Below are 16,584 nucleotides of genomic sequence, written 5' to 3'. Positions count from 1 at the left end.
AGCAGAAATATGTGCAGCATGTGATGTGGTGTGTTTGATGAAGAGAAGACGGAAGGGGGTGCAAGGAACAGCGTGGTGGAATGAAGAGGTGAGACAGGCTGTGGCACAAAAGAAGAAAGCATACAATGAATGGATGAGAAATAGGGGCGTGGAAGAAGTTGAGAGGCGGAAGAGAGAGTTATATGTAGAAAGAAAGAGAGAGGTGAAAAGATTAGTAAGAGAGAGTAAGAAGAGAGTGGATGAGGAATTTGGAAGGAATTTGAGTGTAAAGTGGAGGGACTGTAAGAAAATGTTCTGGAAAGAGGTGAAGAGAGTAAGACAGGGCGGAAGTGAAGTTAGCAGGGGAGTGAAAGATAAAAATGGTAGATTACTAGTGGAAAAGGGAGAAAAAGTGAGCAGAGGGGAGAGAACACTTTAAGGAATTGTTGAACATAGAGGATGGAAGTAATGAGAATATAAGTGGCTGGGGAATGGCTGGGAGAAGGAGGGAAGCGAGAAGATAGGAAGAAATCAGTAGGATAGAAGTTGTGGAAGCAATGAAGAAAGTTAAATTGGGGAAAGCCCCAGGAATTGGTGAAGTGTGTGGTGAAATGCTGAAGCATGGGGGAGAGATAGTTGTAGGATGGATGTGGAAGATGTGCAGATTGGCCTGGGAGGAAGGTAGAGTCCCGGAGGATTGGAAGTCAGGTATAATTATTCCTTTGTACAAAGGAAAAGGGGAAAAAGAAGTGTGTGGTAATCATAGGGGCATTTTTCTTCTTAGTGTAATAGGAAAAGTGTATGGTAGGATATTTATTGACAGAGTTAGAGAAAGAACAGAGGAATTAGTTGGAGAAGAACAGGGAGGGTTTAGGAAGGGAAGAGGTTGTATAGATCAGATATTCATTCTTAGATCTTTAGTGGAAAAGTTTCTAGAGAAGGGAAAGAAGTTGTATGCGGCTTTCATGGATTTGGAGAAAGCCTATGACAGGGTGGATAGACAAGGATTGTGGAAAGTATCAAGAATATATGGAGTAGATGGGAAGTTGTTGAATGCTGTGATGAGTATGTATGATGGTGCAAAGGCTGCAGTGCGTGTGGATGGTGAACTGAGTGAATTTTTCTCTTTGAAGGTTGGGTTGAAACGGATGTGTCACATCTCCATGGTTCTTCAGTCTGTACATGGATGGGGTAATAAAAGAGGTACAAGGTAGGGCAGTGGATGTTGGAGTGGCCCTGGTGAGAGAGGGTAGTGTTTGGAAACTCCCTGTACTGTTGTTTGCAGATGATACTGTGTTATTGAGTGAAGACGAAGGGGAGCTGCAGGGCTTGGTTGATGAATTTGGGAGAGTGTGTAAGAAACGGAATCTAAAGGTGAATGTAGGGAAGAGTAAAGTGATGGTCTTTGAGAGAGGTGAAGTCAGGGAATGCACAGCGAGGTTGGATGGTGAGGAAGTGGAAAATGTGAGTTCGTTTAAGTACTTGGGTAGTGTGATGAGTAAGGATGGAAGTTTGGAGGGTGAAGTGCATGAAAGGGTACAGCAGGGAAGAAAGGTTGCTGGTTCCTTGAAAGCAGTGATAAGAAACAGGGAAGTGAGCATGGAAGTGAAAAAGTCACTACACGACAGTATTGTGATACCAACTCTAACGTATGGAAGTAAAGCTTGGACGCTGTTGAAAGGACACAAGTCAAGAGTGAGAGCAGTGGAAATGAGTTATTTAAGAGGAGCCTGTGGAGTCACATGGAAAGACAGGCTGGCAAATGAGGATATGGTATGGATGTGGATGCGATAGGAAGCGTTAGGAGGAATACACTGAGGTGGTTTGGCCATGTGGAGAGGATGGAGGGTGAAAGACTGACGAAGAGAGTGTATGTGAGTGAGGTGGAGGGGGGGAGAGGGAGGGGGAGGCCGAGGATGAGATGGAGGGATGGGGTGGAGAGGTATATAAGAGAGAGGGGTGTGAGTTGGGAGCAGGGCAGTGAAATGGCCAGGGACAGGGCAACGTGGAGGTGATTTGTTTGTGGCCACCCCTGACGGGATTGAGGCTTCTGGCAATTGATAGGATGGATGGATGGATGAATTGCGTAAATACTGTAATGTTGGGTGATTTTAGGTCGACTCCTCGTCCTAAAGACACCAGCGACTGAGTGAGGTCCTCTTTCTAGACCGGAAATAGATCACTTACAAAGGAACAGGGCATAAAAACTCGGCAAGACACCTTAACACATATATTGCCTTAATCCAATTTCCCTTACAATATACATACAGTGGTGCACTAGATGTGGAACGGGTATAGTGACAGGCTAGTTAACAATAATACATCACGTCACACAGACACTGTGATTATACCTGAGTTATTGTACAAGAGAATGTTACATAGGTATGGTGACATTGCTCATACACTCTGTCTCCTCAGACTATGCGTAGTACACTGGTCTGCTGCACTTAGGTATCGCCACACACTTGTATATTGCTCTAGTCCTGGGAACTTAGGCACTGACACAGCACACTGAGTACGTTAGGTTAGAGACACATAATTTACTGGTGGTGTGGTTCCCGGGAATCGGAGGGAGTCCTACAGGTGAGCTGTCCTGCAGTAGGTACGGGACTGCTACTGGGCACATTTCTGGTCCTGGGTGCAGGGAGGTCCTCCCTTGTCAGGGCCTCGACCTGGTGAGGGGCCCTCAGCGCTGGGGCCAAACAGCATCAGGAGTCGGGCCTGCCGTTTCTTATTCCGGGCAGATGGCCAATGGTGAGTGGGTCCCGGGGTCCCGCCCTGGGGTCCGAGGATTGGCCCTAGGAGACTTGGGACTGCGGTCGCCTCTAGGTTTGGGTGCCGTCGGGTTGGCTGCGGCACATCGTCCGTGGGGCATCCGTCAGGATCCGACGTCATCCAGGGGCAGGCTGGAGGGCATGGATCCCTCCTTCAGTGACCGGGCCTCGCCACCACTCCTGGAACGGCAGCACCTCCAGGGAACCACATCTGGAGGGAGAGACAGAGGGGTGTCCCGCACAGCCACCGGGTGGAGAGTGGACTGTGCAAGGGGCTTTCTTCTCTGGGAGAACCCTCGGAACTGTGGACGAAAGGTGTACAGTGGCCGTCCATTCTCCGATGCGTACAGTGGCCGTCGTCACGGTTCCACAGGCCCTTAGACTAGCATCAGAAGGACGTACAGTGGCCGTTCCTTCCCCGGTGCGTACAGTGGCCGTTGCCGCGGTGCTGCTCCCGAAGGAGGAAGAGGCAGATGAGGGACGTACAGTGGCCGTTCCCTCCCCGGCATGTGCAGTGGCCGTTGCTGCTGGTCTGCCTGCCCAACGGGAAGTAGCTGAGGGACGTACAGTGGCCGTTCCCTCCCCAGTATGTCCTGTGACCGTTATCGCGATGCTGCTCCCATAGGAGGGGGAGGAGGTGGATGAGGGATGTACAGTGGCAGTTCCCTCCCTGACGCATACAGTGTCCGTCATCGCGGTTCCACTCCTACCTTTGCCTGTCAGTGTGCGTACAGTGGCCGTCACACCAAGGCAGGCTCCAGATGTGGCTGCAGCAGAAGGACATACAGTGGCCGTTCTTTCCCCGATGCGTGCAGTGGCTGTCATCGCGGTACTGCAGGGAGAAACAACTGAGGGATGTACAGTGGCCGTTCCCTCCCTGGTACGTCCTGTGGCCGTTACCGCGGTGCTGCCAGGGACTGAATCTGGAGCAGTCCCACCTCAATCCTGATGAGGACTGGTCCGGCCGAGAAGTAGTCTCGCATCCCTGTGACGTGGTTGGGCTGGTTGAGGGGAGGAGGGACACAATGTCGGGGCGCACCTGAGCCCATCTTGCTGTGAGCCAGTGTTTCGCTCACCTGGCCCATTGTGGTGTCCTCCTGGGGTGGGGGTGGGGCTGCGGCTCCATAGCGGGGTGGGGGATCTGGCAGCAGGAGCGCATTTCAAGTACCATGCATGGGATTACTAATAAGTTATATACAGAAATAAACTGGTATGGAGGGACTCCTAGAAAACCTAAATTGACAGAATGTGACACCTTGACTGTATCCAGGACAACAGAGGAACATATCATCCTTTGCCAGTTTAGTCGTGCATATCACACGTTAATATTCCTCTGTTGCTGTTGTGGTCCCAGGCCCATCTGAAATGTTAACCCAGGGGACTGCAGGCATCAGTTACCCTTTCAGCAGTCAGCCATCCTCTTTTCAAGGATGGAAGTTGATGAAGGACATTTGTATGGTCAAGCAGTATAGCCACCCTGTTGTATCAGTGCTGCCACATTAAAGCATCCCACTCCAGCACCAGCCATAGTCCTTTGTGTTAATGATGTAAATTCTGACCATATTAGAGACAAATGCAATACAAGAGAATTTAAAAGTGAAATGTGCATAATATGTTGCCAAGGAAGAGGTGCTAGAAAGCCTCTTGAGCATAATAGCCCCATTCTTTTCCCTGACCTTATCTGACAAATTGTGTGAGCATGTGTCTGAGTAACTGGACCTGTATACACAAATGTGAGCCATGCCCCCCTCCCTTTTTTTTTTTTTTTTTTTTTTTAGTGTGGATCTTGTTCCTGATATTCCTTGAAGTGCACAATGACCTGATTCATGCCTACCACAAGATGTGTGCCTGCCATGTGACCCTTGTTTCTGACATTCATTTACTTGTGTGAATCTGCTGACCTAACAACTTGTCCTGACCTGACCTGATCCACTCCTGCCATGTGACCCTTGTTCCCAGTATTCCTTGACTTGTGTGAATCTCTGCTTACCTGACCTAACTTGATCTGTGCCTGGTGTGAGTGGCCCTTGTTCTTGATATTCCTCGACTTGTGAAAGTGCGCTGACCTGACATGACCTGCTCCCTGTGTGCCTGCCATATGACCATTGAGCCTGTGCCTTCCCTCCCATAGCCTCCTTGCCACCATGCAACCGAGGCCGCGGGGTGGTGCGCTACGAGAGACTGCCAGACACCGTCATGGAGGGCAGCCCCATACAGGCAGATGTGGTATGGACTACAGTACACATTTACCAGTCTGTGTAGTCCTCTTGTTGTCCCTTCACTATAATGACATATTTTTGTATTTTTTTGTTGCTGCCTTCAGATGATTTCATTCAGCTTAAGAGACTTTCCCAACTGGAAAAGTTGATTAGAGCTTCAGTCAATCTGTTTAGTACGAAAGCTGTTTTCCAGGTATTTTTTAAAATTCTTCTGGAGGTAGCAAGGATGAAACTTGGAATATGTCATCAGACTGAATGGACTGTAAAGCCAGCACCATAATTATGTAATATCATGTATGAACATCTGTTAGCAGTATAACTTTTGTGTGCTTCTCCTTAGTGCATGTTGTAAGTTATGTCCATAGTTATTATTATTTGATCAGGTGCAGTTAGTCATTTTGGAAGCATCACAGTAATTATGCCCCCAGCAGCATCTTTATGCACATATATTTGAGAGTACCAAATACAACCAGATTTGATCAGTAACCAGAGCTCTAAGAACAGCATTTCATTGCTGCTTTGATACTTCCACAATAAACAATGTGCTTGCAGTATTAAGGAAGATTAGAGTTAATGTTAGGGAAAATGACATTTGGTAAATTGTTTAAATTTGATGATACCCATTTCATTTTCTTAATAGAAAAAAGACAGGATGATCATTATATTGATAATGTTATGCAGATCAGGCAAAACAACACTCCTGGCGAGGTACTGGCAGCTTGTGAGACCCAGTGTCTTCAGGACAAGACCGCATCAGGACTGCAGAACACCTGCACGTACTTCGACTTCCACCCAGGCCGCAAGATAGAGTACTACAAGGGAAGTGAGATTGGGTACACTCAGAGTCGGTGCATGCTGTCCCGTCCACCTGATCGGTTTCAGGATGTCAGCTACCGATACGAGGAGGATCGGATGCACTTTCGAGAAGTTTGCTACACAGGTGTGTTGTAGCTCAACTGAGATTCTTTATCTAAATAGCTTTAGAAATTTCATAACACCTCTTTCAAAGCTATTTTTCTGCTTATTACGTACCAGCATCCTCTTTTATCTTCCTGATGCAAACTGTGTTGCTATTAATATGATGTAAATACATACAGGAGATTGTTGAGGTATAATATGCAAAATACAATTCTAAGTAGAAGAGATAATATGCAGTTTCCCAGGTCTCATAGAATATTACTCTAAGTTTTAAAAACAAACCTATGATCAACTTTCCCAGTGTTAATAACAAGAATTACTCTGGTGATGTCATTGATGGTGGTGTTAATACTAAAGATGATGTGAATAACACTACAGATGCTAATAATGGCAATGAAAATTCAGTACTACTGGCGTAGTAGACACGTTTTAACCAGGTGGAACTGAGCCGCACTCACAGCTTAGATACATAATACTGTATTGTAATGGCTGTCTGAAATTCAGGGAGCCTCTGTTATGAAGTAGGCATGACCTCTCCTTAGTTATTATAGATCTTTCACCTCATCTTGCTTCAGATTTTCATCCCTTTGTAGCATATTTCACATAGCTTAGCAGCAGAAATTGACAGTGCTAAGACTGGCACATTTTCATGACTAGCATCACATCCTAGTACTGCATTAGTCTCGTAATTTCTGGTCAGCATTCTAGATGAAGTGATGACAATTTTAAGCCAGGCTAGAGTAAAACTCCCTATAACAGTAATTGCAATGACAGAATCGGTGGTGCGAGCTGAGTGTCCATCACGCCTGTACGTTATGGAGAGACGACTCAACAAACAGTTCAACCCCATCGACAGATATGAGGTCCGTGATGCCCGCACCCTGGAGGAGTGTCAGGATAGGTGAGTTACCAGCGGATTATGGGGGGAGTGGGAGAAAGGTGTGCTTGTGTGTCTGTTTGTGTATGGAGGGGGGTTTCATCAGGTGACACTGTGCTTCTACCTTTTCTTTAGCTTGTGTTAAGGACTGCAGTAGAAAGTCAAAAACAAAATGAACAGTAAAGGATGATGGAAGCTGTTATTGATAATTTCTCCCACTTCATGTTTCAGCCCACCTCCCATCCTCCCCACAGGATCATAAAGGGATTTTAAGGTCCTAACCATTTCTTGCAGTGAACAAGTCACCATTGCACTTAGTTATTGTCAATAATTATATTGTTTGGTCATATATTTCACTTTAACATTCTTTTCAGGTTGGTGTAGGTTTGGTAGCTATAAGACTAAAGGCAAATGGATATACAGGCTGTATTATGCACAGCTTAAGATTAAGATGCTTTATAAATATTGTATGTCCCCATTTCCTTTCTTCTCCTCTTCCTCTTCTGTTCTTCACTGATTTCTCCATGTCTGCTATCCCTTAAAAAAAAAAGAAATCATATTTTTGCAGAAAGGACAAGAAAATGTGTTTATAAAATTTCTATGTCTCACCTTCGTCATGGAAAAACAAATCTATGATGACAGACGCAGTGGAGTCTCAGGTGTAGATATGCTTGTGAATCCCTCCATTGACTACAGTTCTCCCCAATGTCTCAACCAGTATGTCATTGACCCCCTAGGGACCTGCTTAACCTAACCTGCCCCTTCACCTGACCTGACCTAACCTGCCTTTCCCCCAGGTGTCTCAACCAGTATGCAGATGACCCCCTTGGAACCCGCCGCACCTGCCGTAGTGGGACCTTTGTGAGGGACACCCAGACCTGCTACCACTCCGGCTACACCATCAGAACACACCCATACCTCCTACTGACCAACAACACTGTGGACTACTTTGAAAACACCTGTCTTACTAGTACGTAGTGATCAGAGTTGGTAAACCAATTAGATCTTGCTAAATGTTGTGTCAAAAGATGTTGAAATACTGCATTGCAAAACTTGTTCTTGATCAAACTTGTGCTTACACTAAACCTAATGCTACTCACCTGAACCCAAGTATTCCTTGACTTACCCTAGCCTAACCTAACTTTATGTATTTAACATAACATCACCTAATTTAACCCGACCCTAACTTTAACCAAATAGGATTATAATATTGTATTATGTAGGTGACATATCCTGTCCTAATTTAAACAAAGCTGACTCGACCTAAACTGATCTCACCTAACTTTTTTAACAGAGGACCGTCGTTGCCCAAAAAACAAGTTGCTGTTTGTGGTGGCAGTGAATCATGAGCTGGTGGGGCCATATGACACAGAGGTGTACAGAAATGTTGACTTGGAGCAGTGTCAGGATCATTGTCTGGAAAGCAAATATATCTACTGCAGGAGCCTTGAGTATGATAAGAAGACCAGAATATGTACTTTGTCAGCAGAGGATAGTGTCAGCAAGCCGCATCGTCTCACTAACTCGACCTCGGATAGCCGACTCTACTATCAAGTTATGTGCATTGATGGAGGTGGGTTGAGTGAGAGAGAGAAAGATCCTCCATAATTGCAAAGTACAATACAAAACAAAGTGCTGTATTTATGACAGAAAAGTAATGGAGGAGACCCACTTGGTTGATCAGACAGTGTCCAAAAACACATGATGAGCAAGGGAGAGAGAGTCCCCTTTCCTTAATTATTAAATGCAAAATGGAGCATTTACATTTGAAAGGTAATTAGAGAAGCTCCCTTTTATTTGATCAGGTAGTGAAAAAAAGAAATCATTCCCAACCCAGTTATGGAATGAAACTCTCCACTTATGCTATTTTATCATTTCATGGAATAACAATACCTGTTTTTCATGTGTTGACCTACATCTTTGTCCGACAGAGAATGTGATTGGCCAGTATGCATTTGATAATGCCAACACACAGCAGCTGAATCAGAGGCGCTTCAATGATGTGCGTACTGCCTTCCAGCTCTTTAGGGAGCAGCGCCTTGAACTGGATTCAGGGTGGGTGTATACAGTATATCCTTGTGTGTTTGGCCCATTTCACTGGGTGTGCTGTTGATAAATCTCCCACTTTTGTATTTTCTCTTTCATTGTGTATGGATCCTGTCTTACCCCATTCTTAGGGTGGAAAAAAGTTCAGAATGATGATGATTTACTTCCTCATGTGTTATTGTACTTCATGTTACTCCATAATTGTATTTTTACTTCTTGATGTCCTAACTTTTTGAACGGTGTCATTATATGTAACCTCCATAAATCCCTTCAGTACTGTATGCAATTCCTAAGTTGGTTAGATTTATCTAGAGTAGCAACAATAAACTAAAGTTACATTATTGGATTGCAGGGATTAATACTGTCTCCATTAACCATCTTATGGTCAGAATAACTCTAGTACAAGAGACAGCTGACATTAGATGAGCATTATATTAATTTATTTAGTTGGGTGAGTGACAAGAGCATGAAAGTGTTCAACTGGTCGTCTATGCAGCTTCCGTGGGTACAGGGAGCTTGACCAGCCCATGACTTTGGCTCAGTGCCTGGATGAGTGCTTGGAGGAGAGGCGGTTCCTGTGTCGCTCCGTCATGCACTCCGAACGCACTCGTGTCTGCCGCCTCAGCAACTATGACCAGCTCAATGGCAGACTAGTCCGAGACCCCAACTTCCATTACTTCGAAAACCTTATGGGTTAGTGAGTGAGTGTGTATGTAAAAACAGTGAGTGAATGAAGTAATAGTAGTGAATAAGTGAATGATTGAGAATGTGTGTATGTAGTACCAGTAAGTGAATGTGTATTGTAGCTGTGAGTGAGTGATTGAATGTAATAGCTGTAAACAAGTGAGTGAGTAAACGAGTAAGTGTAGCAACAACAAGTAAATAAGAGTGGGTGAGATGAATACCTACAAGCATATTAATGAGGTGAGGCAGCAACTGGATGAATGTGAAAATGAATGATGATAGTCATGAGTGGACACAAGGAACTCAAAGGTGGAGAGTTACATGGTAGGCCAAGAAGAGATATGGTAAATGAATGTGTACATGGTAGGCCAAGAAGAGATATAGTAAATGAATGTGTGAAAAATAAAAATGCATATAAGTTAATAAGGCAAGGGTATTCCCTGCAGATTGAGTTGACTGAATGAATTATGTACTGAGGGGCAAATGACACCCTTTTTTTAAATTGACATCTGATGAATTGACTGTCTGCTGGATGTGAATTACATCTAAAAGAAAAGTACAGAAAATATGTACAGATGGTTCAGTCTGTGATATGGAGCCAGGATTACAAAGGCATCATTAATGTGTGAATGATTTTGTGGCCCGTATCACTGGGCATGATGATAGTTCTCCTGCTTTAATACTTTCTCTCCTTGTTTTAGGATCCCGCCTCACCTCATCCATATGTGGGGAGAACAGGTTATTATGATGGTGATGATTGGTTGGGAGACTTTGGCAGGAACCTTAAAACAGTTTTTCTTTTAGGAGTTTTATCTCTCATATATAATCATAGGCTATATTTTCCTTGATTTTGAAGTTTTCATAGCACCTTGTCATAAGCAATTTAGTGTGCACATTGCCCTTTAATATCTTTTAGTATATTCTTGATGTAGACTAGTCAGTATTAAGAAAAGATATAAATAAGATACTGGTGAATAATGTGATGCAATATGCAAGATAATGACTGAGGAAAAAGTGCCACAGACTCTATTATGACAGTGAGAATACAGCATATGTCTACTAGTGTCTATCTGCTGATATACAAGAATGGTATAGTCAGAATGTTAGACATTCCAGTGTTTATTATTTTCCTTTTTCATTGCCAGTATTACTTATTAAAAAGGTCAGGATGATGATGATGATGGTAATATGAACAGTTACAGCTCTGTAAAGCTGATAATTTATCATGCAGCTGTAATGTTCCAGCACACCAAAAGTTCAGTATGTTAAGATTTGATTAGCACTGCCACCTCAGAGTGACAGTTTATATAAGCAGAATGTTGAGGGAGGTCATCATGTTCCCAGTATAATATGAAGAGAAAGTATTATGTTACTCTACCCATTACTGTACAGTCTAGAAGTACAGCATAATCAGGTAATAAAATTTCAGGGAATCATTGTAAGGTTCCCAAAATACTGTCACTTTTTCCATACATTAAGTGTTGTAAACTAGGGAAAGCAGACAAATCATCATTATAGATAGCACTGGAACTGTAATAGGCAATTTATTTGTATTTTTATTGTCTGAATAGCAAAAGAATGTAAAAGTAATATAATGATTAATTGTCATGGTAAAAATTGTAAGATCAAGTGTGTGTGTATATGTCTAAACTGTCATTTTTACTCACTCCCCTGTAACATGTATGTTTATGGTGTTGGCGTAGTGAACATAGTGGGGAATCAGTTAGCGGCTGGATCGGCTGAATCATCCGTGGCTGTGGCGGATGATCACAAGACAGATGACACAGATGCAGTGGGCCCTGGTAGTGCAGGGCAGACTGGAGCCACTCGCCCTGGACTGAGAGGCAGTGGAGACAACACAGATGATAGATTTGGGGGTGACAGAGGGAGCGGATTCTCTGGCGATCGAGACACTGGTATCGTGAGCAACAGGGGATCTTTTGGAGGCAGTAGCAGCAGTGATGCATTTGGAAGCAGTTTTGGAGGAAACAGAGGTAGTGTTGGAGGGAGTAGAACAAGTGATGGAGGAATCCGGGACAGATTTGGAGGCAGCGGCCCAGCAAGTGATGGAGGAATCCGGGACAGATTTGGAGGCAGCGTTGACAGGTTTGGGAGCAGTTTTGGAAGCAACAGAAATAACGATGGAGACAGAGACAGATTCGGAGGAAGTCGAGGCAGCTTTGAAGCTGAGCACAGGAGTGGTACTAGAGGAAGCAGCACTGATGATGATGATAGAGATTCTGCCAGCAACCGGGCAGGCTTTGGCAGTTTTGGTTTCAGCAGCCGTAACAACAACAACAATGACAATGGCAGCAGACGGGGCTTTGGTGCTGGCACTGGAGTAGACGATGACAGGAGGTTCCGTCCACTCTCCCCATCTCGGCCTCTGGGAAACCAAGTGGACTGGCCTGGCCGGGACCAAACCAGTGGCTTCAGCAGTAGCGGGAGGGAGCAAGGATCACCCACAAGGACATTTGGGTCAGCAAGGCAAGGAAGTGGACTCATCGGAGACGACATCCCAGCTGGGGAAGGTACCATGCATGTCACCTGCTTCTCAACAAAGCATCAGGAGCTTTTGATTTATTTGCTGTATGAAATCTTTGACAACAAGCTCCATTCCTGCCTGATTACCAAGACTTTGCCAGTGCATGACCATTGCTAGATGTAAAAGACTCAGAAATTCTTATAGAGTGCATGACAAACTCTGAAAACAACTGTATTTCGTTCGGTGTTTTGTAAGAGATGCATGGCAATATGTGAACTGACAGCGCATGGAAGTGTTGCAGCCAAAATGCTGAGATGCTGTGCATGATGTGTAGTGCATTAAAATTGCTTAAGAGTGCATGGTATATTACTAGCTGATATGTTGAAGTTGTGCATGATAGTTACAATTACAAGCTTTTACATGATATTTGCCTTGGCCCCTGTACTGTGCATGGTATCCCATTTTAAGCTGTGCCAACCCAGCTTAGTGAAGAAACAGTGAAGCAGGCAAAGGTCCCACCACCTTTGTCCTGCAATTTGCATGATCCCGCAGACTAACTGACCCATCACTCTTCACCACAACAGTCGACATTAACATAAGATTTTGGTTACATTCAGTGGCAGGTTGCCTCTTTTTCATTTCGTGGTTGTTCTTGCTGTTGTGTGTATTTGCCCTGTGCTGGCATGCAGTTGTTGAAGGGAGTAAGTTGACTTTCACTTGAGTCATCATCCATGACTTTTAGGTAAACATTGTGGTGGACTACTTTTTTTTTTTCCCCCTTGGGAATGTGGAGTGGCATTGACAGTGGATATGTTATTAATACCCTCCAGAGGTGATGTGTTGTGTGTAGTGCAGAGAACAGGTGGGATAGTTTCTATATCCATTATTATTTTTTCTTACAGATTTTATTATTGTATATAAATCTGTTCCAGCTAATATACTGATAATACTTTTTTTTTTATTATTTGGTGTCTCATATTTCAGAGCGTAATTCCTTTCTCACACCCTTTTTTTCTCCCAGTATTGCTCTCACATGCTCCCACTGTTTCCTTGTCATTTAATTTAGTATCACACTTATTACTGTATCATTTCATTTGTATGTCTTCACTTTTTCATCTTGCTTTTATCTCTTCCCACTCTCTTTCTTCCAATTCTTGTACCATGACTTACCCACCTGGCTGCTCTTACAGGGAACAGTCTTGGTTTTGGTGGGTCATCAGGTGACAGAAATCCAAGACCCACTGGTGGTACTGGAGGGCGCTTTAGTGGCAGTGGCTCCTCTGGGAGTGACGGCTTCTTCGGAAGCGGTGGATCCTTTGGGAGTGGTGGATCTTTTGGCAGTGGCGGATCTATTGGTGGTGGCGGATCTTTTGGGAGTGCTGGTGGATCCTTTGGGGGTGAAGGAAGTTTTGGTGGTTCCGGACTCGCGTCCTCACGCTGTTTTGGTTCCAATAATTTTGAGCCTGTGGGGACACGCCTCCGCCTCCGTTCCCAGTACATTCGGGACTTTGAGAGTACTTCATCCCTGAGTGAGTGCAAGAGGGCATGTCTCAATGAGCGGAGCTACACCTGCCGCAGTTTTAACTACAGGTGAGTCATTTCTGAAACTTATATGCTGGAAATGTGGACAGTGCACATGAAACTATCTTTTGTATAAACATACTGTACTGTTCTTGACTTAAGTATTGCCATAAACAAAAATAAAAAGCAGACTGGTAATGCTCTACAAGCAGTCTTCATTAGTTGTACATGTGAGGGATGTGTTCCTCAATTTATACTATAAACTTTTAAAAATGAAAAATCAGCTGTATAGGTAGCCATGCAACCTTAATACTCTCAGGCTTCTATGGCTCATTCAGTTATATAAAATCATCTGGCATTAGTTGAAATACATAATAGAGTTCTCCCAGTCATGAGAGAGTTAATGGTGACAGTAAGAATTAGTGCTCAAGCCCATGATTCATTCACAGTTAATAATTTGGCCATAACTGGAACATAGTATGGTACTAAGAATTACCTCAACCATAAGAGAGTTAATGTGCAAGTTTTCTGTAATTTATTTTGAACCCAGTGCAAAACAACATAAAAAAAGAGAAACTGATACTGGAGATGCACTGTATTGGTGCCTCATGATATTTAGAGAGAGAATCCGTTATAAGATATGTTTTCTCGTGTTTCTTTTATGTGCAGTGCTATCCATTTTCCAGTCATAAAGCTGTTATTGCTAGGATTAGATTTTCAAATCCTTGAAACAGGAAACTACTGTAATGATAATGTAAAGTACTGTTGCCCATGAAAATCATGTTGCTTTGCTTTCTGTTCTCTCACTGGACTTTGATAGTTACTCTTGTGAATCTGAAGCAAGCATCACTGATAACACTGATAAGCAGTCAGGTCAAGCTGTCAGTGTCAGTTGTTGCAGATTCAAAAGGCTCATTGTCAGAATACATGAAGAGAAAAAAGCAAGAGAGGCAGGATGATTTTTGTTACCTGTACATGTGTTCTTTATCTTTTTTACATTTGACTGGCTAGGAAGTCCACTCCTGAACTATTTTTGTGAGCCAGGGTTTCTGCTCACCCTCTGTCCCTATCCTGGGCAACCAGATGGAAGTTGTAGCTAAGGTCTCATACCAAATGACGACCTGCTTATGGTGGTTCAGAACTCTTCCACACCGCACAAATCACAGTGACATGACAGTTGTTTCTCATACGTTCAGGCAAAGCTGTAGATCATCACTTTAGCACTGGACAATGGGTCTTCATTCAATGTGAAACCCAGACTACAAATTCATTTCATCCAAGTGTAGAATCAGGGAATGAGGCAGAGACTGTGGACTGCATTGTTAACCCCACTACTTCAAGGATTTGTCTTACTTAATCCCAGCAGTTTCATTCAGTTTATGGGATCCATCTTGTTGAAATAGTGGTTAATGTGGTTCATCTAATTCCTTCACCACCAGTCATCTTTCCAATGCTAAAGGTGGTAGTAAAAAGAAGATTTGAAATACATCAGTGGAAATAGGGATTAAAACTAACATAGTCTGACAGTCATTAATAAAGCCCAAGCTGAGAGGGAAGAATGTTCATTTATTTATTTATGTGTCTGCTAGATGTACTCTGTAATATGACATGCAGGCTAACCACATCTAATGCCCATAACGTTCCATAAAAGACTCAGAAATATTGGGTTTGCATCCCCCATTGCCCGTACAGCTTTAAAGATACAGCTTTATCTCTCACGAGTTTGTACTGATTAACACTAGTACGGTTGTGTTGTATAATATTGATCCACTTTTTTTGTTGAACAGTTATGAAACTTGTATATATTATTCTGAAAACTGTGTTTGGCCCTGAATACTGCATCAGTGTGTTTCAGAGGTCATTGTTCAATGCCTTGCTATTTATTATAATGAAGTGAATAAATAAATATATATATATATATATATATATATATATATATATATATATATATATATATATATATATATATATATATATACTGTATATATATATATATATATATATATATATATACTGTATATATATATATATATATATATATATATATATATATATATATATATATGGCTGTGACTGTTCATGTCAAAAGAGACCTCCACTGCAACCCCAACATATTGCCAGGTGGCTAGTATATATCCATCATAGTTGTGATGTGCTAATTCATCAGTACTCGACACTCATCATCATCATTTAATCCTGTGTTGCCCCTTGAGGAGCATAGGAGCCCAGGGCTAGGCAAGTTGGTCCTGACATTTAAGATGAGAATGACCAGCCTCACTCATCCCTGAGTGGCATTACGTGAGCAATAAACCCAGTCACCTCTTGGATATAAACCAACACAGGCTCAATCTGGTTGGAGTGCCTTAATTACCCACTAAACCACCAGGCACCATAATTTGGTTATATGGTTACTACCCAGCATAGTAAACGATTTACTGGTGTACAGGAACCCATTTGGATTGTCAGTCAGTGTAGAGTCACTCGTAGACAGAAGGAAGAGGAAAGAAATAAGGAAAGAAGGACATAAGAGGAAGGAAGGAAGAGAGGAAAGGGCAGCCACCCAAGGGCAGCACTACATCAAGTGAGTGAAAGGTGAGCACCCCCACCTACTGGTACTATACTGTATACTGTATATTACTTAGCTGATTTTTATCATGTTTATAGTCTCCCTCAAATACCCCTGTGGCTGAAGCTATCTTATTTAGGGTTGTACTGCCGCCTTCACATGACTCAGTGCTGAATGACAACCCAAATGGTTTCTTGAAGGCCAAGAAACCCTTCACTATATTAGGTGATAACCATTTACTGTAATCATTTGGACACCTGGTGGTTGAGTGGTTATGGCAATCCAGTCAGATGTGATCCATTAGTGATTGCATCTAATGGATGCTTGGGGTTTATTGCTCAGCTAATACCTCTTAAGGGTAGCATCTGCTCACTCTTGTCTTAGAAATCTGAATTAAGTAGCTTAGCTTTGGGTCTCGATGCTCATGAAGGGGTACTAATGGATTGGATGATTGATGGGACAATAATGGATTGGTGGATGGTAGATAGATGCAGATAGATTACTTTAGTTTTGCT

The 16,584-nt window shown here is 43.1% G+C and overlaps 1 protein-coding gene across 1 annotated transcript in view; it reads left to right on the top strand.

Annotated features, from left to right (window-relative positions):
- The window catches only part of nompA (no mechanoreceptor potential A), a 49,494-nt gene that overhangs the window by 14,517 nt on the left and 18,393 nt on the right, over positions 1-16,584 (top strand). The window contains exons 3-11 of the mRNA XM_080286483.1: positions 4,885-4,979; positions 5,654-5,912; positions 6,665-6,791; positions 7,565-7,737; positions 8,062-8,340; positions 8,699-8,822; positions 9,310-9,506; positions 11,201-12,028; positions 13,173-13,572. Of these exons, the coding sequence (XP_080142609.1) occupies positions 4,885-4,979; positions 5,654-5,912; positions 6,665-6,791; positions 7,565-7,737; positions 8,062-8,340; positions 8,699-8,822; positions 9,310-9,506; positions 11,201-12,028; positions 13,173-13,572 (2,482 nt within the window). The remainder of the gene's footprint in view (positions 1-4,884; positions 4,980-5,653; positions 5,913-6,664; positions 6,792-7,564; positions 7,738-8,061; positions 8,341-8,698; positions 8,823-9,309; positions 9,507-11,200; positions 12,029-13,172; positions 13,573-16,584) is intronic.

Source organism: Coenobita brevimanus, chromosome 111, assembly GCF_032717465.1.
Source record: "Coenobita brevimanus isolate Jiangsu-jjx chromosome 111, ASM3271746v2, whole genome shotgun sequence".
NCBI lineage: Eukaryota > Metazoa > Arthropoda > Malacostraca > Decapoda > Coenobitidae > Coenobita > Coenobita brevimanus.
Note: the sequence above shows the minus strand (reverse complement) of the source record. Positions and strands in the feature narration are given on the sequence as shown.